The following is a 20,722-nucleotide window of genomic DNA, read 5'->3' as shown; positions in this document are numbered from 1 at the left end:
GGAAAATAAAGATGCTAAAAAACATCATTGTGTATCTCATCTATAAATATTGGATGGAATTTTACTAAAATATAAGACTCTGGTTCTCTCCTTGATCTTCCTCTTATAAGGCAGAACTGGCTGAGAACACCTTGGTAATGGATGTTGATAGGCTTGTTGATGATCTAGGATATGATAAATATATTTAGTAAGTTTGCTCTGTTTTAATTTTTGGACAGGCACTCTGATATGATGATATTAGAGCATTATTTACACATTATCATAAATGTAGTTTGTGTCATATTTTTTAAAAAGAAAAAAACCCTGAAAAATACAAAATTATTTTTTTCAAGTTTAAGTAGCTTTGCAATTAGGAAATCTAAATTGAGGGCACCTGGGTGGCTCAGTCGTTAAGCGTCTGCCTTTGGCTCAGGTCAAGATCCCAGGGTCCTGGGATGGAGCCCCGCATGGGGTTCCCTGCTCCGCGGGAAGCCTGCTTTTCCCTCTCCCACTCCCCCTGTATGTGTTCCCTCTCTTGCTGTGTCTCTGTCAAATAAACAAATAAAATCTTTAAAAAAAAAAGAAATCTAAATTGAAAACAAAAAACTGTTCCCAGTTATACCTAGACGTCTCAGGTACTGAATTGAGTATTTCTTTAGAATTAACCTGATTCCATGCCTAAATTACTGTTTCATGGTAGCAGTACTGTGAAACAAAGCTTTCAGGAGATTAAGTCAAATGATGGTTAAAATATCTTGGATCTAACAATTCAAGAAGATAGGAAATAGTGTTATCTAAGATAATCTGATAAAATTTCCTCTTATAAAGAGATGCATACCAAAATTATCAGTTTTTCTTCAATGTGAAAGAAGGAACCAAATAAAATGTGAAGTATTATAAGGATCAAGAAAAAAAAGATTTGATGAATTTAATGTATCAGTTTTCAAATATGAGTATCAAATGGGCTCTCCTTACTTGCTACAAATAGGTATAATCTGTAATTCCCCTTTCCAAGTTTTTTAAGATTTTATTTATTTGTGTGGCAGAGAGAGACACAGTGAGAGAGGGAACACAAGCAGGGGAGTGGGAGAGGGAGAAGCAGGCTTCCTGCAGAGCAGGAAGCCTGATGATGTAGGGCTCCATCCCAGGAGCCGAAGGCAAACGCTTAACGACTGAGCCACCCAGGCACTCCCCTTTCCATATTTTTAAGTGTTAATTATAATAAACTCTTAGTCAAACCAAACAATGTTTCAAAAGCTGTAACATGGGGTGCCCGGATGGCTCAGTCAGTTGAGCCTCCAGCTCTTGGTATCGGCTGGGGTCATGATCTGGGGTGGTGAAATTAAGCCCTGCATGGGGCTCCACACTCACCAGGGAGTCAGCTTGCAGATTCTCTCCCCCTGCCCCTCCCCCCCTGCTTGCATGCACGCTCTCTCTCTCTCTCTCAAATATCTTTAAAAAAAAATAAAAGCTGTGGGGCGCCTGAGTGGCTCAGTTGTTAAGCGTCTGCCTTCGGCTCAGGTCATGATCCTAGGGTCCTGGGATCAAGCCCCACATCAGGCTCCCTGCTCAGCGGGAAGCCTGCTTCTCCCTCTCCCACTCCCACTGCTTGTGTTCCCTCTCTCGCTTTGTCTCTCTCTGTCAAATAAATAAATAAAATCTTAAAAATAAATAAATAAAAGCCGCAACACAACTCTTAAGTAGACTAACATTATTTTCTGATTATACTGAATGATATTCATTGCATTTTATTTCTTTATAAAAGAATATACCTCTGTCTGTACTTCATGGATATGGACTTGGGGGAATGACAATTTTGTTTACATGACACCATACCTTATCTGCCTGGTTAAGGTAGAGGACTGCAAACAGAGAGGATCACTGCAATGCATCAGTAGGGAAGGGCACACAAGGAAATGAACTGAGGTTTGAACTTTGCAAAGTCACTAAGCTACCAAGAACCAAGTTTCAAATCCAGCCCATTTTCTCCCTATTACATTGTACTCCATATTTTTGGAACTAAGCTATTAAGCAGAAGACATAGAAATTATATTTTCTTCTATTAGCACAGTAAATTCTGACATTATGTTCATTCTATAATTAGTTCCTTAGAAGACAGTAAGTCTATTTTTTAAAAATATGGAATGTACGTATTCAGAATATATTATTGGTTATATGTTGACATATTCTATTTCCATAAACACTATGGAAAATTCTGCAGTTACATATATTCTAGTACTATACTCAAAGCTGCAGTATGATTCAATTAAAAGGTCAGCTCTGACCCCAGGGAACCCAAATTTAAATTATGGTGTACGTAAGCATGCAAGAAGGAATCAAACCTTTTTTTCTTCTTTTTAAAGATTTATTTGAGAGAGAGAGAGAGAGAGCACAAGCAGGGGGAGTGGCAGCAGGAGAAGGAGAGGAAAAAGCAGGCTCCCTATTGAGCAGGGAGCCAGACTCGGGGCTTGATCCCAGGACCCCAGGATCACGACCTGAGCTGAAGGCAGACGCCTAACAGACTGAGCCACCCAGGTGCCCCAGAATCAAACCTTTTGATATCCTAGTATTTCGGAGGACTAAGTCTCTTTAAGGCTGGATCAAGAACTGGTTGCCAGGAGAGATTTCAGGCCCAACCAAGGATATGTATAAAGAAGTTTTCATTGACTTTCTAAGTCACTTCAGGAAAATATTAGACCACGGCTGGTTTGGAAATAATTTGAATTTACAGCTTGTGTAAGATGAAAGAATTAAATACTGAAAGAATATTCATGAAATATTTTCATATAAATTGGTCATGAAATAGATTTTGTATAGTCAGAATTACAAAGATCAAAATATTGCCACACTATTGACTCGTGAAGAACACTGGAACATCTGTAATATTAAACCAGGAATGTTAAAGACATCAGTGTGAAACTGAAAATATGCAAATTTACACTTTCCTGTTTTAAAAAAAAAAAACTAGGAAAACTCAAATAAAAAAAAAGAGTAGGCAACTAAAATCTCCTCCCCTAAAAATATACTCACACTCCAACAAGCATCAGTACGTATCTCTGAACCAAAGTACTAAAAAAAAAAAAAAATACTAAACCACTGGTAGTTCAAAACATATTAGTGTTGAGGGTGTGGCCCAAATACACTAAGTTAAAGAATTGTGGCAGTTGAAAAACTGATAATTCCTAGGGGATATACCACTTTGGAGCCAATCAAAACAAAATAACCCATTTAGTAAAAATTCTGCCACAAGGCTCTCGATAGGCAATTTGTCTTTCAGAGTTATTTCAGGAAGGATGGCCCCAATTAGCTATCATTAAAAATAGAGAGGGGTACAGTTCATAGGCCTATTATAACACAGATTCAGAGAAATGTGCTAGTTATGTCTGGGTGAGGACAAAGAAGGAACTGTTTTCCCAGAAGAAACTGTCATGTGCCATTAGTACAGCTGACATCACTTACTTCTGATGCAAAATGCGAGTGGCTCTCAAGCTCTTGCGCAGCTCCAAATTGCAACATGGGAACCCCTGGTTTATAGTCAGCTTAAAGATACCCTGAGCACCTGGAGTACGTCTGGATAATATTTGTACCAATTTCTTCAAGCCATCATAGTCAAAACCTGATCAGAAAATCCTGGCAGACAGAGTTCAAAGCTTCCAAAACTATTGGCTCTCAGAAACTAGATAATAATCCAAAGTCCCTTTTGATTTCTCTGAACTTATAAAAAGAAAATAAGTACTACAATTTAGCACTTATGTTCTCTAAAAGTACTTAATAGACAAAACAGGCATACCGTCAAAATTCAAAAGGCATAAAATAAAAAGATATAGAGCGGAAAAATATAAGTCCTCCCAGTCACCTAATTCACCTCTCCCTAAGGCAACCAGGTTACCTGTTTTTTCTGTGCAATGAAATTATATATTTAGTTAAATTATGACTTCAACTATTTATTCTTGTTTCATGAGTTTATGTTATTGTCTCAATAGGATTATAAGCTCCCCAAAGGCAGGTATCAGGATCAAGTGTTCTCTATCACTCACAATATCTAATCTAGTGTGAAATATGTGCACAGGGCTTAATATTAGTTGACTCTGCCACCAGGTTACTGGAATTCCAAGAATTCAAATTCTAAGGTTTTACAGTTGAAATATAGAATCTTTATATTGGCTATTAAGGAGCTACATGTGAAAATAATGAGATACTAAACTGCCACCAAAAAGTAGTATTAACAGAGGTGAAAGTTTGGCTAACTAAGCACTGTCAATCTCAGTAAATAAGCACACTTGGATTTAGAATCTCTCACTAAGCAACTATATATTTTAAGTATTATGGAAGGTTTTGACTTTTACATGTTACATTGTGATTTGATGTTCCAAGGTGCAATGAATAGTATTTTATTTTATTATTTATTTTACAAATTTTTATTTTATTTTATTTATTTTTATTATGTTAGTCACCATACAGTACATCATTAGTTTTTGATGTGGTGTTCCATGATTCATTATTTGCGTATAACACCCAGTGTGCATTACAACACGTGCCCTCCTTAATACCCATCACCAGGATAACCCATCCTCCCACCCCCCTCCCTTCTGAAACCCTCAGATGGTTTCCCGGAGTCCACAGTCTCTCATGGTTCATCTCTCGCTCTGATTCCCCCACCCCCCGCCCCGCTTCAGTTTTTCCTTCCTTCCCCTAATGTCCTCCATGCTATTCCTTATGTTCTACATATGAGTGAAACCATATGATAATTGTCTTTCTCAGCTTGACTTATTTCACTTAGCATAATCTCCTCCAGTTCCATCCATGTTGATGTAAAAGTTGGGTATTGATCCTTTCTGATGGCTGAGTAACATTCCATTGTATATATGAACCACATCTTCTTTATCCATTCATCCATTGAAGGGCATCTCGGCTCCTTCCCCAATTTGGCTATAGTGGACATTGCTGCTATGAACATTGGGGTGCATGTGCCCCTTCTTTTTCACTACATCTGTATCTTTGGGGTAAATACCCAGTAGTGTAATTGCTGGGTCATAGGGTAGCTGTGTTTTTAACTTTTTGAGGAAACTCCATACTGTTTTCCAAAGTGGCTGCACCAATGAGCAGTATTTTAAATGATGTTAAGTAAGCAACTTACTCTCCATATTTCCTTTAAACATGGCAAGGAAAACAGCAGGGAAAAAAATGATGAAACTTAAGTTTAAGGTTCAGCTGAAATGCTTTTAGGGGGAATAACATCACAAGGAAGAAGAGGAAGATTTTTTTCAGTTCTTTAATTCTAACACCATGCAAAGATTTTACCTGAGACTTTGAACTATGTTATTCAGGTGAGCCTGATTTACTCTAATTCTCCCAATATCAATTTAAGAAAAGTCTTTATTTGCGGGATGCCTGAGTGGCTCAGTTGGTTACGCATCTGCCTTCGGCCCAGATCATGATCCCAGAGTCCTGGGATCGAGTCCCGCATCAGGCTCCTTGCTCAGGGGGGAGCCTGCTGCTCCCTCTGCTTGTGCACACGCTCTCTCTCTCTCTCTCTGACAAATAAATAAATAAAATTTAAAAAAAAGAAGAAGAATCTTTGTGTTTACATCTTAAGAGTCTAGCAGAGAGCAGTAAGAAAAATCAGCTGTGCACATACCATTTTTCTGAGAGCTTTTTAATGATACGGAGTTGGACCAAATCATAGGCCCTCACAGTTTCTCATTTCTGTTCAGAATATTACAGTGGAACAAACAGATCAAGAGTGGTCATGGTTGGGGCGCCTGGGTGGCTCAGTCGTTAAGCGTCTGCCTTCGGCTCCTAGGGTCCTGGGATCGAGCCCCACATCGGGCTCTCTGCTCAGCAGGAAGCCTGCTTCTCCCTCTCCCACTCCCCCTGCTTGGGTTCCCTCTCTCACTGTCTCTGTCAAATAAATAAATAAAATCTTTAAAAAAAAAAAAAAAGAGTGGTCATGGTTAATGGGAATGAAAAAACGTGACTAAAACAGCAGGCCTTGGGGGTACTTACCTCCACCATACATGACAGCCAACATGATTGAGGATATCCATGACACTTCACTGGTGGTGGCATTGAATATGCCTTCAATTTCTTTGAAGAACACAGTAATGGATTTGGGAAATGCGTAAGAGAAGCCGATGGAAATGAAAGCTCCAACTACTACTGCCCACCCCCAGCCTCCATCCGGGGGAGTGTATCCAACTGGACCTCCAACTACTGGTGGCATTTTAAGTGTAGATGATTTCCAAAATGCAGTTCAAATCCAAGTATCTGAAGGATATAAAATTAAAATACCATGTCAGTAATAAAGCACTGGCCTTTATAGCCAGCTCTCAAGTAACTGAATTGTTTCCCAGTATTACTTTTCCAATAGAGATGATCTTCTAAGGACATTATCAGAAAAAGTCTTAAAGCCATGGTATTACCCATAGTAGCTTAAAGGAAAACAGCTCCATACCATTTAAGGAACCATAACTGACATAAATCCTGTTTAATACATATAGCCTTTGTATTTCAAATAAGCCTACTTGTTTCAGCAGTTAGTATAATTCCTCAAATTACTATGAGTAACTAACTGCCTCATTTGACTTATCTGCTTGCAAAATTCACGTAACACATGCCATATGCAAGTTTCAGGCTTAAACACAGGCTTTATAAGTTTTCCCCCTTTCCCAAAATTTATTCTTCCATACTACTTTCTTTTTACTTTCTCTTATTTATATGTTGACAAAATATTAGGAAGTGGGCACCCGAGTCACTAGATACATAGCAATTTACAAAATAGATAATTCTGAACATACAAGAATTTCATTTAGTGGGCTGGAAAATTCTCTCAGAAAAGTTTCCTTTTATCGATCTAATTGCTTTGATTCAAGGTATTTTTTTCCATTATACAAAAGAAGGCCCTAAACAACAACTAGTCAATATAGTTAAACTCACAAATTCAACTATGATGTCAAAAGATGGTACTTCAAATAAAAAACTGCCCCTTTTTCTTGAAGTCATCTAGTACTAATGAACAGCATGACGAGAAAATGCAACTTCCTGTTAAATTATGAATAGATGATAGAGTGAGTGTGTGATGGTAGGCTTGCCTGTTTTCTCATGAAGGTCTCCTTTTATTTATTTGAAGCTAACTTCTACCTTATATTATAACTCATCCTGCAACACTATGTTAGTATGTCCATTTCAAATTATCTCCACTCAGATTTATTACAGCAATAAATACTGGTCACAGAGGACAAGTTCACTCTTTGCTACATTCTTTAGTCTAAAATACAAATCCTAGCTTATAGTATAGTAGTAGTATAGTAGTCAACTGGTAAATACTGTTTCTTCCAACCCATTTGGAATTTCAACCCACTTCAAATATGATTTAAGACAATGAATCTTGCAGGGATAGGAAAAAAATAGCCTATAGGGGAAGTTTCCCCTAAAAGCAACAGTATAGGTTTCATCACTTCTACTCAAACGTGTATGTACTAGAGGTTCTAGCCTCTACTGTGTGCAGCAAGAAAAAAGAAATAAAAGGTATAAAGACTAGAAAGGAAGAAGTTGTCTTTATTCACAGATGACATAACTGTCTATGTAGGCAATGCTAAAGAATATTTAAAAAAAGGTACATGAACTAAAAGTGAAATTTAACTAGGTTTCAGGATGTAACAGTAATAAACAGAAATCATCTTTTTTTTTTTTTTTTGAAGATTTTATGTATTTATTTGAGAGAGAGAGCACATGAGACGGGGGAGGGTCAGAGGGAGAAGCAGACACCCTGCTGAATAGGCAGCCTGAGGCGGAACTTGATCCCGGGACTCCAGGATCATGACCTGAGCCGAAGGCAGTCGCTTAACCAACTGAGCCACCCAGGCGCCCCAGAAATCATCTGTCTTTATACATAAACCAGCAATTAGAATTTGCAATTTTAAATAATACCATTTACAACAGCATCAAAAAACTATTGAATAGGAATACATCTGGCAAATAATGTATAAGATGTATACACTGAAAACTACAAGATACTACTAAGAAATTAAAAAACAAAAGATAATCCATTCTCATGGTTTGAAAGACTCAATATTTAAATTAGGTAAATACTTCTAATGTCACATAACAGCACATTTATTAAAAAGTGTATAAATTGGATTTCAAGCTACAGATTGGGAGAAAATAAATACAAAACATATCCAACAGAAGACATGTCCAAAACATAAAAAGATCTTCTATGAATCATTAGTAAAGACAACTCAATTAAAAACGGACAAAAGAAATGGACAGATAATTTATCAAAGAAGATACATGGATGACAAAGAAGTACATGAAAAAATGCTAAAAATTGTTAGCCATTTGTGAAACGCAAATTGTAATCAAGAGATACTAATACATATCTACTAGAATGGCTAAAATTAAGACTGATAATACCAAGAGTTGGTGAGGATTTCATGAAGCCAACAGAATGCTGTTGCTGATGGTAAAGCAAAATGGTACAGCCAGGTCGGAAAACATTTTGGCAGTTTCTTAAGAAGTTAAACATACAAACATATGACCTAGCCATTACATCCCTAGGTGTTATCCAAGAGAAATGAAAACATACATCTTCACAAAGACTTATATGAGAATTCTCTAATAGCTTTATTCATAATAGCCCCAAACTGAAAACAACCCAAATGTCCATCAACAAGTGAATGGAAAAATCATGGTATAGCCATATACTGGAATGATAAACATGAACAAACTAACGATGCATGCAAGAACATGGATGAATCATAAAAGCTTTATGTTAAGTGAAAAAAGACAGGACATAAAAATATTCTGTATGGTCACATTTATATCAAGTTTTAGAAAAGACCAAATTCTAGTAATAGAAAACAGATCAGGGGGTTGGAGAGAAGAGGTTGACTGCAAAGTGGCCTGAGAGAACGTCTCTGGGTCATGGAAATGCTCTGTTATGATTGTAGCAGTAGTCACCCATCAAATTGCATTTACTATATGTAAATAATACCTCAGGGGCACCTGGGTGGCTCAGTTGGTTAAGTGTCTGCCTTCAGCTCAGGTTATGATCCCAGGGTCCTGGGATCAAGCCCCATTTGTCGGGCTTCCTGCTCAGCAAGGGCCTGCTTCTCCCTGTCCCTCTGCCACTCCCCTGCTTGTGCTCTCTTACTCTTGCTCTCTCAAATAAAAATCTTAAAAAAATGCCTCAGTAGAATTGGTCAAAAAAAATAGTTCAAAGACAGTGACAAGGAGGATAAAATCTGTTCAGTGGCATGTGGAGACAATACAGAAGCAAAAGGTAATGGCAGGCAAATTCTCTTTCTTGGCTATCTGGTGGTTAAAGAAAGAAGAGAAAAAGGAAGAAGACAAGGAAGAGGAGACAATGCTCTCTTCTGAGAATTCACAACTACAGGACTGGGTGAGCTTGTGCTTGGCAGGTCAATGTCTGTGGGAAACCTCTGTTGTTCTTTTAGAGATATATGTTTGACTTTACTAGCAAAGACTTCCCACAGACAAAGCCCTGCCAAACATAAGCTGACAATCTAAAACTTCCTATCTATCTATCTATCTATCTATCTATCTATCTATCTATCTATCTATCATCTATCTATCTAAAGTGGGCTCCATGCCTAGCGTGGAGCCCAGCGCAGGGCTTGAATTCACAACCCAGAGATCAAGACCTGAGCTCAGATCAAGAATCAGATGCTCAACCGACTGAGCCACTCAGGTGCCCTGACAATCTAAAATTTTAAAACACATCAAGAATCAATTAACCATGAGTGAAGTAAAGTCAATTCAATATAGCTGGATTAGACACAAGAACTACAGACATTGGATGTGAATATTTAAAATGACTAAAAGCATGAGATAAGAAATTAAGACCACTAAATAAAAACAAACATATTAAATACTATTAAAAGGCCAGTTGACTTGAAACAGAACTTCCAGAAATAAAAAGCATGCTCAATGAAATAACAGGTTAACCAGCAGACTGAACATAGCTGGAGAAACAATGAATCTAAAGGCTAGGTTTGAAGAAAATAGAATTCAGGGGAGAGCTTTATTCTGGAGCTGAGAGAGGAAGATTTAGAAACACGGAGTTGAGAATGGGAGCATCTGGCATACATCTAATGGGACTTGGGAAGAAGAGAATGGAGAGAATGGGAAAGAGGTATTTTCAGGGGTTAATGGCTATGGCTATTCCAGATTTGATGAATAATATGAACCTACAGTTTGAGGAAACCCAACAAGATAAAAAGAAAAACTTAAAAAAAAAAAAAAAAACCATTGAGAAAATACAGATTACATAACCAAGAGATAGTCAAACTGACAAAACAGAATTCTCATCAATTTTGAAAAACTCTCGGGCGCCTGGGTGGCTCAGTCGTTAAGCGTCTGCCTTTGGCTCAGGTCATGATCCCAGGGTCCTGGGGCCGAGTCCCACATCGGGCTCCTTCCTCGGCGGGAAGCCTGCTCTCCCTCTCCCACTCCCGCTGCTTGTGTTCCTGCTCTCGCTATCTCTGCCTCTGTCAAATAAATAAATAAAATCTTTAAAAAAAAAAAAAAAAAAAAAGAGGGCGCCTGGGTGGCTCAGTTGGTTAAGCGACTGCCTTCAGCTCAGGTCGTGATCCTGGAGTCCCAGGATCGAGTCCCACATCGGGCTCCCCACTCGGTGGGGAGTCTGCTTCTCCCTCTGACCCTCTCCCCTCTCATGCTCTCTCTCACTCTCTTAAATAAATAAATAAAATCTTTAGAAAAAAAAAAGAAAGAAAGAAAAACTCTCAGCCACTATGTCTTCAAATATTCCTTCTTCCCCTTTCCCTTCCTCCACTCCCCTGAGACTCCAATTGGATGTGGGTTGAACCTTCCCATGGTATCTACTTTCTTTCTCTTCTGTGTTTTCCATCCTTAGTACAGTTCCATCTATACTGAGAATTTGAGGCTTAGGATAGTATCCTCCTCCTGAGTGATTTTCATTTACCTAGGGCTATATAAACCTAGAATCTCTTCAAGAATATTTCAAGGACCAAGATGTTTTGGTCATACAGATGACTTGAAATCAGGTTGCAGTTCATTTGAGGACTGGTTTACCTCCAATGCACCCTTATTCCTATGGCACAGCCCTTTAGGATCCCAACCATTAAGAACAGAACTCTTACTCTTGATGGGCCCTAGACTCCCAACATTTGTTCCCTTGGATCCATGAAGCTTTCCAAAGCACTACTCGGGCCACCAAGAGTTGCTCCTCCTTCTATAACCAGAAAGCCACTGACTCCATAATCGTATCACTACTGGCACAATTAGGAAGCCAGCAATATAAAAAGCTGCCAAAATCAAGTAATCATCAAAATCAGGAAGTTGCAATTAAAGGTTGTTAATTTCTGCAGTTAGCTCCAGAACCGTATGTGCCTCCCATGATAACATCATCAAGATGGATCCCACATGCCCTGCTTCTTAAAATCTCAAAGCTAGTGAGTAGACATCAAGAACTCTGTTCTAATTCTGCCTTACAAATGTCATATGAAGGGGCGCCTGGGTGGCTCAGTCGTTAAGCGTCTGCCTTCAGCTCAGGTCATGATCCCAGGGTCCTGGGATCAAGCCCTATATAGGGCTCCCTGCTCTGTGGGAAGCCTGCTTCGCCCTCTCCCACTCTCCCTGCTTGTGTTCCCTCTCTCACTGTGTCTCTCTGTCAAATGACTAAATAAAATCTTAAAAAAATGTCATATGAAAACATGTGACTGGCAGAATTTAAATCAAATTCAGGAATATAGTTGCAAGGAAGCCTGAGAAATGGAAGTTTAGCTTTAAAGTCTCTGCAACATATTAATGTACACTAGAAAAGAGGATGTGTAATGGATGCTAAACCTCATTTCCAAAATACACCTTAGACATACACAGTATGTTTTATGTAAAATTTTAAATCATGTAAAACTATGTATGTGTATACCAGGGTCTTTATAAAGAGTATATATTGATACTATTATATACAAACATATACAAAATGGGTATACACAAAAATGAAAAAAAATTGCTATAAAAGTTTCTAAATGCTTACCATTAATGTTTGTACTTATCTCATCATGGACTGGCAATACACAATAGAGCAGCACTGATCCCGTGGGCATACTTGGTAGTGCTCCTTCAGAAGTGTCTGGGAGAAGTGGTTCAAGAATGTTAGGCAAGGGCATCTCCTCCAAATCCTCCTGGTACTGGAACTTCCCAAAAGGAAGTACTAGCCAAAATTGATGTAATCTGATATAGATTGGAGGCCACCACAACAATTATGAATTTGTTCCTATCAGGAGTTTCCTTTCATTAACTTGTTAGGATGGGTGAAATTGTGTCACAATATAATTCTCAACCTATTCTTGTTCATTGGTGGAACAGACAAACATGGCTGATGAAAAGGTGAAGTGCCCAGGGAAACAGAGAACATACCATCCATTTCCTTTACAGAAGAAGTTTAGACAGTATGAGGAGACATTTCTGAGAGTCACAACCTCACTAGAGTTGCAGATAGGTCCTAATCTCCTGAAGCATAATTCTCCATTGTCAAAGAATACTTTTTGCACAGCCAGAATTGCTGGCTTATCCGGACTTCAGGCACTTGGCCTATCTGAGGATCCCTAGCTTGTTCTCTATGTGAAAATAGTGTCAACATCCTAAAATGATATTCTTTTCCTTGGAACTCTAGTCTTGTTTTAGTCAGTATGTACATTATTATGTGACACATCATTACCCGACTCCATAGTTTGCCTTAAGGTTTACTCTTGGTGTTACACATTCTATGTGTAGACAAATTTATAATGATGTGCATCCACCATTATAGTATCATAATAAGTAGTTTCATGGCTCTAAAAATCCTTTGTGCTCCCAATATTCATCCCTTCCTCCTCTTTAACCCCTAGCAACCACTGATCTTTTTACTGTCTTCATAGTTTTGCCTTTTCCAGAATGCCAGAGGGTTGGAATCATACAGTATACAGCCTTTTCAAATTGGCTTCTTTCACTTAGTAATATGCATTTAAGTTTCCTCTAGGTCTTTTCATGGCTTCATAGCATATTTCTTTTTAGTGCTATATAATAACATTCCACTGTCTACATGTACTACAGTTTATTTATCTGTTCACCTACTGAAAGAATCTTGGTTGTTTCCAAGTTTTGGCAATTATGAATAAAGCTGCTATAACTTCCATGTGCAGGGTTTTGTATAGACAAAAAAAATATATTTACTGTCTTGTACATTAATTTTACATTTAAAATGTTATTAAGCTTAATAGTTACATAGAATAGAATTTCTGGCATATTATATGTTGTATTCTACGTGCTTTAAATATATTTGTCAAAACTTTGGTGCTAACAATTTAGCCCAATTTATAGAAAATACCATACAGTCTAATTGGCCGGATTTCTGTCAAACAAAGTCATACCTCATTTTAATTGAAATAAATGTATTGACACCATCCTTGTGGTAACTATCCCACTTTTTAAATCTAATTCTAACTTAGAAAACAGAGAAAGAAGGAGTTTGTTGTCCAGAAGGAATAAAGTCCTGCCTCCCCCAATATTTCTCACCTAACCCCTCTTTGGATTTCTGTCATGGGACACTGTGGGACAACGCATTCTGCAATTTTCTCTTGTTTGGGGGGCCTCAGAGATTTTGAGTATGGGGGCAATGAACCATAGTCAGAATTAGGATAAGAGAGAGATATACCTTTCTTTCATAAAGGGGTTAAGGGCTCTTGGAGAAAACAAACTGAAAAAGGAAGGAACAAATTGGAAAAGAAAGAAGACCCCAGGCATCCATTTTCAGGAGAGATGATTTTTAGTTCAGAGTACGTTTGAATCTGAAAATCTGAAGAATAATTCCCTTAAAAATATAACCCAGTTTAAAGATTAAAGTTCTTTGTCCTAGGGTATTTTACCTACCTATGATTCAGGAGGGATAAAGACATTTACAAGTTGAAGCTTCCTAAAATTTCTACCGGAATAAATATAAAAAGCTATGTAACTGCTTTGTTCTGCTAAAAGAAACAGTCTCAATTCTAAAATTATGTTAAACAGAACTGCTCCAGGCATTACTTTTATGAGTTTTTCCTTCATCTAAGTATGAAAAAAGAGAAAAGCACTTGAAATTTTTCAAAGAACAGTAAAAAGATTAATTCGCCCCAGATTGTTTACACACATAGAGAGATATCCACACAGACGGCAGAGCTATTTAATGCATCAAGCTCTGACTCAAACAGATAATACGTGCTGGACGTGATTAAACTTTGAGCTTAGCTGCCAGCTATGATTTGTCTCTGTTAGTTAAAGCAGTTACAATCTTTAGTCACTAAGACTTGCCTCATCAAGTTAGTAATACCTTATTCCACAGTGTCAAAATCAGATTTAAAACTTCAAGAAGCTTTAAAAAGATTCAGAAGGAAGCAAGAAGTATAAGAGAATACAAATTTTGAAAGCAACACTTCGGGGCGCCTGGGTGGCTCAGTTGGTTAAGCGACTGCCTTCGGCTCAGGTCATGATCCTGGAGTCCCGGGATCGAGTCCCACATCGGGCTCCCTGCTCAGCGGGGGGTCTGCTTCTCCCTCTGACCCTCTTCCCTCTCGTGCTGTCTCTCATTCTCTCTCTCAAATAAATAAATAAAATCTTTAAAAAAAAAAAAAAAAAAAGAAAGAAAGCAACACTTCAAAAAAACATATGGATTCAACACAATTCTACCACCATCTGACAAGTGGTTCTCCTTATTAACTTAAAAAATTCTGATGGTACACAGTAAAAAAAAATGTGTATTATCATTATCTAAATATATTATTTCCTTTTAAACTGACCACATCTCAGCTATTAACAAAAGGGTTCATACAACAAGTAAATTATGAGAACAGGCTCCCTCACACAGTATTCAGAGCCCCGTTAAGAAGGAGTACTCAAGTCCAGAGGCTAAAAGGGATTAAAGTTTAAGATTTTAATCCTTACAGTGTGCACAGTAGCTTTTCTATTAGCTTAGTTATTATTTGATGACTCTCTTGCAGTTCCCTGAAAGTGATGGGGAGATTAAAAAAAAGTGATATAGGGATGAGAAAGTTCATCATCAGTTTGCCTTGTAAAGGACAATGGGAAACAACTTTAACTTCTTGACAATGACCATGGTGCAAGAATCACCTAATTTCTCCTCTAATCACCTTCTGACCTTTTTTCCTTTTCTCGTGACTCTCAGGAATTGTGCAAGTAAACTAATCTGGAAAGATGAAGTTGTGCTACATACCCCCCATGCTCTGCCCCCACTCCTACTCATCATGTTCCCTACACTTTCTCCATCAACATTTAAAACAAAGCCACTGTCATTTCCTAAAATGACAATGGCCAGTTTGTGAACTTAAAAGAGGCAGAAAGTATCTAAAATCAATAACCTTAAAAGAATTTGTTACTAAGTGCAGACTAGTTTTAGGTTTCAAATTCACATGGAAACATTCACGTGGAAAACCCAGAAGGCTGATTTACTGAAGCTACTGCTGTTAATGTGGCTAAGCTACTACTCTTTACTACCGGCCTAGTCAAGTTTCATGGTTTACAGAACTACCTGCGTCAAGGTAAATCCCAAGATTCAAGGTCTAGGAAACCTCACCTTCTTTTACGTTCTTTTCCACTTGAAACAGAACAGAAAGAAACAAAAGACTGAACAAAACATTAAAAAAACATAAATCACTAGTGAAAGGAGAAATATAACTATACTACTGTTAACTAGCCAAATACTCAGCAGTTATGAAATGCATGGTTTTGATCAAACTCAATATAAAGAACCTAGAAAAATATAAACCTGGCTCTGCAAACTTCCAAATGTTTGTATCTCCCTTACCATTGAGGGCAAATCTGACCAGCGTTATAAAGAGTTAAATACACTATTCTTAAAGAGAAATTAACAATTTGCTAATTGTTAATCTTAAAGAAAGATTTTGGGTTTGTCCTTCATAATATATGAAAACTAACTGTAGATCTTACTTATATTTAGCTCATATTTATAATCTCTAAAAATATCAATATTTTAATTACTAATAATTTCTAGATTTTTTACTATTTACATGGTCAGACTATCCTACCCATAGATATAAAATAGATTTCTTTTTTTAATATAACAGATCTCAAAGTTTTTGGTCTAAAGCAACCTTAAACAGATACATAGTTGTACAAGGGAGTATTTTAATAGTCTTTTCAGATAATTATGGATATTTTACCTTGATACTACACCAAAATTTGATAAACTGTTACCTATCATCTTTTTTTAAAGATATTTATTTATTTAACAGAAAGAGTGAGAGAGCACAGGCAGGAGGAGCAGCAGAGGGAGAGGGAGAAGGAGGCTCCCCACTGAGCCAGGAGCCCGATGTGGGGTTTGACCCCAGGACCCCGGGATCATGACCTGAGCCAAAGGCAGGCGCTTAACCAACTGAGCCACCCAGGTGCCCCTATCATCTCTTAATGATTAGTTACAATGTGCAATCTAAGGATTCCAACCCTGAATCTTGAGGTCCTTGAAGGGCTCATAAACCACACTTTGAGAATGGCTGTTGTTTCAAATCATTAACTCTACTTGATTGCAAAAGTAACTAAATTGATATCTATTGGTTTTTGGCTTATTCAGATGGTATATCATCTTGGTGCATTCAGAATCTCTGTGGGCTAGGCAGTATTTTATAAGTGCTTTAGTAAATAATGATGTATAACTTGAATGTATTAATTACAGAAAAAAGCTGATGTACATGTATACAGGAAAGAGTGGTAGGAGATGATGCAGAATGGACTATTTTTCATTGTTAAGTCATGTCTATTTGAACTATATATATGTATTTTATACTTTGATAAAATTGTAAATATATAACCTCTCACATATTACAATAACTTTGAATAAGGATGTCAAATCTTTGCTCTTTTTATTCAGTCAGTTGAAAAGGAAAAAAATATGGTAATTCTATTATAAAACAAAATAATAATTTCCTTTCCTTTAAGAGTTCTTTGGCTTATTAGGCATTCCCTGTCATCCTCGTCACATTTTTTTTTAAGGATTTATTTGAGAGAGGGAGAGAGCGAGCACGTGTGCACATGTGCGTGGGTGGGAGGAAGGGGAGATGGACCGGGAAAGAGAGAGTCTTAAGCACACTTGGTGCTGAGTGCAGAGCTGATGGTCGAGGTGGGCTTGATCTCATGACCCTGAGTTCATCACCTGGGCAGAAACCAAGAGTCAGACACTCAACCGAATGTGCCACCCAGGCGCCCCCTCCTCACATTTCTTTTTGTTGTCCCAAATACCATATGTATCCTTGGAGAGTATTTTCTACCCAAACCAGGAATTTGTTCAAAGTTTTCCCAACAGAAAGCTCACAATATGTACCTGCCAGGACCCAGAGCACCATGACACAGATGAAACCTAACATTTGTAACTGTCCTCATTTCTACTGTGATCTAGGAAAGAACTGCTGTTTCAAGTAAATGTACAGGTGCCAAAGGGTAAGTGATGAAATGAAGGGTGTTTGTTTGAACTAAGGGCCTTTCACCACCTAAAATAAGACTGAGGGGTGTGTCAGAAATTAAGGGACAAGGGTTTCTCAAACATAAACAGTCAATACCCTTAATTTCCAGCCCTCCTGCCACCTCTCTGTCCACTGCGGTCTTATGTACAGATTGTTCAAGCTTAACACTTTTCTATGTGATGAATGACAACTTTCTATGGATCTTCCTTAAATACTAGTCAACTACCTTTTGCTCAGCGGAGCAAAACCTCAAGGCTAAAATTTTTTGAAAAGGAAGAAATACAAATTTATCAATAACACAGAGACATGTGAACAAAAGCCCAGTATTGAGAAAGGCTTCCAGAGAACAGAATTTAGTGCCACCACCAAATGACATGCATTATAAATATTCCTGGCTTATTTCATGAAATGGGTTTAAGTTTTCCTACAAGGCTTCCTGGCAATTAATATATATCACCTTTTAGATCAATATATCACTATTATAGTATTAGAGCTACTTTTGCTGTACCATCAACAAAGCCAGGCAAGCTATTCAATGAATGACAAACATGGGGAAATTTTGGCTATTTGCAACTTCAACTACAAATTCCCTAAGAGGGGCACCTGGGTGGCTCAGTCAGTTAAACATAGGACTCTTTTTTTTTTTTTTTTTTAAGATTTATTTATTTTAGAGAGGGAGGGAGAGGGAGAGGTGCGTGGCCAGGAGAAGGGGCAGAGGGAGAGAGAATCTCAAGCAGATTCTCCGCTGAGCCCTACATGGGGCTTAATCTAACAATCCTGAGATCATGATCTAAGCTGAAATCAAGAGTCAACACTTAACAACTGAGCCACGTAGGGGCCCCTAAATATGTGACTCTTCATTCTCCCCTCAGGTCTTGACCTCAGGGTTGTGAGTTCAAGCCCCACGTTGGGCTCCACACCGGGCATGGAGTCTACTTAAAAAAATGAAAAGTAAAAAAATAAATTCCATAAGAAACTACAGAATGCCCAAGACTTAATAGTAAGTGAAAAATCAATTTTTGTTTATTTCTGCTTGACTGGGACTACACTGATGCAGACTTCCAATTAATTTATCTTGACTTTGTTTAATGCTCTAATAACAGCCCTATGATGTTGCTATAACAACCCAAATTTTTAAATGTCAAACCTAATCTCTTGTAGTTGTTTTAAAAAAGAGGATTAGGAGCGCCTGGGTGGCCCAGTCAGCTGGGTGTTGGATTCTTGATTTTGGCTCAGGTCATATCAGAATCATGAGATCAAGCTCTGCATCAGGCTCTGCCTCAGTGTGCAGTCTGCAGGAGATTCTCTCTCTCTTCCTCTGCCCCTCCTCCTGCTTGCTCTCAAAATAAAAATAAATATTTATTTATTAATAAAATTAAATAAAATCTTATTAAATTAAATAAAATCTTATTTTAAAAATTTTTAATTAATAAAAATAAAATCTTAAATTGAAAAATAGAGGATTTAAAAGTTTTTGTTTTTTTTTTTAAAGATTTTATTTATTTATTTGAGAGAGAGAATGAGACAGAGAGAGAGAGCATGAGATGGGGGAGGATCAGAGGGAGAAGCAGACTCCCCACCGAGCAGGGAGCCCGATGCGGGACTCGATCCCGGGACTCCAGGATCATGACCTGAGCCGAAGGCAGTCGCTTAACCAACTGAGCCACCCAGGCGCCCCGAGGATTTAAAGTTTTTTAAGTACTACAGAGAACTGATGAAGTTGATCGTATCTGCAAATGAACAAAGTAATGTGCAAGCTTAAAGGTAGTGAATACACATATATGTACGTGTGTGTATACATATGTGTGTACACATATTTACTTATTTAATTCTCTTTTGTCAATCTCAGCCAATATCATACTCAATAATCTGAATCTGTAACACTTTTTTTTTTTTCTTTAAAGATTTTATTTATTTGACAGAGAAAGCACAAGCAGAGGGAGAGAGAGGGAGAAGCAGGCTCCCTGCTGAGCAAGGAGCCTGATGTGGGACCCGATCCCAGGACCCTTGGGATCACGACCCAGGCCGAAGGCAGCCGCTTAACCAACTGAGCCACCCAGGCGTCCCTCTGTAACACTCTTTAATTCTCCTTGTAAGACAATGATTTCTGGCATCCATTCAACCAAATAAGCATAATTTTAGGCAAGTGGGTGGGGTAAAGAAGTATGGTCCCTGATATGTGTAGAAACTCTCGATTCAGGTTCTGGTTTCCCTATTGAGGGTTAATCTTAGTACTTTATTTCTCTTCTCGCCGTAACAGTGCAATTTCTTTCAAAGGTAAGTAATCTACTTGTAGACTTACAGAATAGATAATATTGATATATATTAATATGCATTTTAAATTGAGAATCAGAGTTTTCAAAATTAGGGAAAGAGAAACTTCTACTTACTTTTAAAGTCTGATTTGCAAACTATAAGCATAATCAAACTAATTCCAATAAAAATATCTCTCCCTTTGGGGCGCATGAGTGGCTCAATCAGTTAAGCATCTGCTTTCAGCTCAGGTCATGATCGCAGGGTCCTGGGATAGAGCCCCATATTGGGCTCCCTGCTCAGCAGGGAGCCTGCTTCTCCCTCTCCCTCTGCCCCTCCCCCCGACTCAGGTTCTCACTCAGCTCTGCACGTGCACTCTCCCGTTTTCTTTCGAATAAATAAATAAACAATCTTAAAAAAATCTCTCTTTAATAATTTAATATAAACCTCAAGAGTGCATGAAAAATTATGAACTTGTTAAAATGTTCATTATAAAAAGGTTTCAAGATACTAGCAACTATTTCTACTACAGCTAACAAATAGCAAAACATGAGACCCAACTTAGCATCTTTTACTACTAGGGTTCTGGCTCCCAATTTTCTAAGAGTAAGTAGACTTTTTTTTTTTTTAATATTTTATTTATTTATTTGAGAGAGAGAATGAGATAGAGAGAGCACAAGAGGGGGGAGAGGAGGGTCAGAGGGAGAAGCAGACTCCCCGCCGAGCAGGGAGCCTGATGCAGGACCCGATCCCGGGACTCCAGGATCATGACCTGAGCCGAAGGCAGTCGCCCAACCAACTGAGCCACCCAGGCGCCCCGAGTAAGTAGACTTCTAAGGGGACATAGTATGAAGAACAATAAATCTTCAGTTTAACATTGCTCCTAGTGAATTACTACTTCAAGAAGAAAAAAGTGACGCTCATTAACTATTAAATACCATCCAGGATGAAAAGTAATAGTCTTATAACACAAAGAAATG

General features: G+C 38.1%; 1 protein-coding gene across 3 annotated transcripts in view; it reads right to left on the bottom strand.

Annotated features, from left to right (window-relative positions):
• Positions 1 to 20,722, bottom strand: part of SLC16A1 (solute carrier family 16 member 1) — a 48,862-nt gene that overhangs the window by 12,959 nt on the left and 15,181 nt on the right. Inside the window, exons 2-3 of one of the 3 annotated variants that reach the window (XM_064588626.1) lie at positions 12,020 to 12,115; positions 5,986 to 6,246 (exon numbers count right to left, since the gene is read on the bottom strand). In XM_064588626.1, coding sequence (XP_064444696.1) covers positions 5,986 to 6,202 — 217 coding nt within the window. In that variant the 5' untranslated portion in view covers positions 6,203 to 6,246; positions 12,020 to 12,115. Of the gene's footprint in view, positions 1 to 5,617; positions 5,855 to 5,985; positions 6,247 to 12,019; positions 12,116 to 20,722 lie in introns of those variants that run through there. The other 2 variants (XM_064588625.1, XM_064588627.1) reach the window with 2 other exon arrangements.

This window comes from Mirounga angustirostris, unplaced genomic scaffold, assembly GCF_029215605.1.
Source record: "Mirounga angustirostris isolate CCGP_5_RB_7025 unplaced genomic scaffold, mMirAng1.0.hap1 SCAF_4, whole genome shotgun sequence".
NCBI classification, from domain to species: Eukaryota; Metazoa; Chordata; class Mammalia; order Carnivora; family Phocidae; genus Mirounga; species Mirounga angustirostris.
The sequence above is the reverse complement of the archived record's forward strand: the minus strand, read 5'-3'. Positions and strand labels throughout refer to the sequence as shown.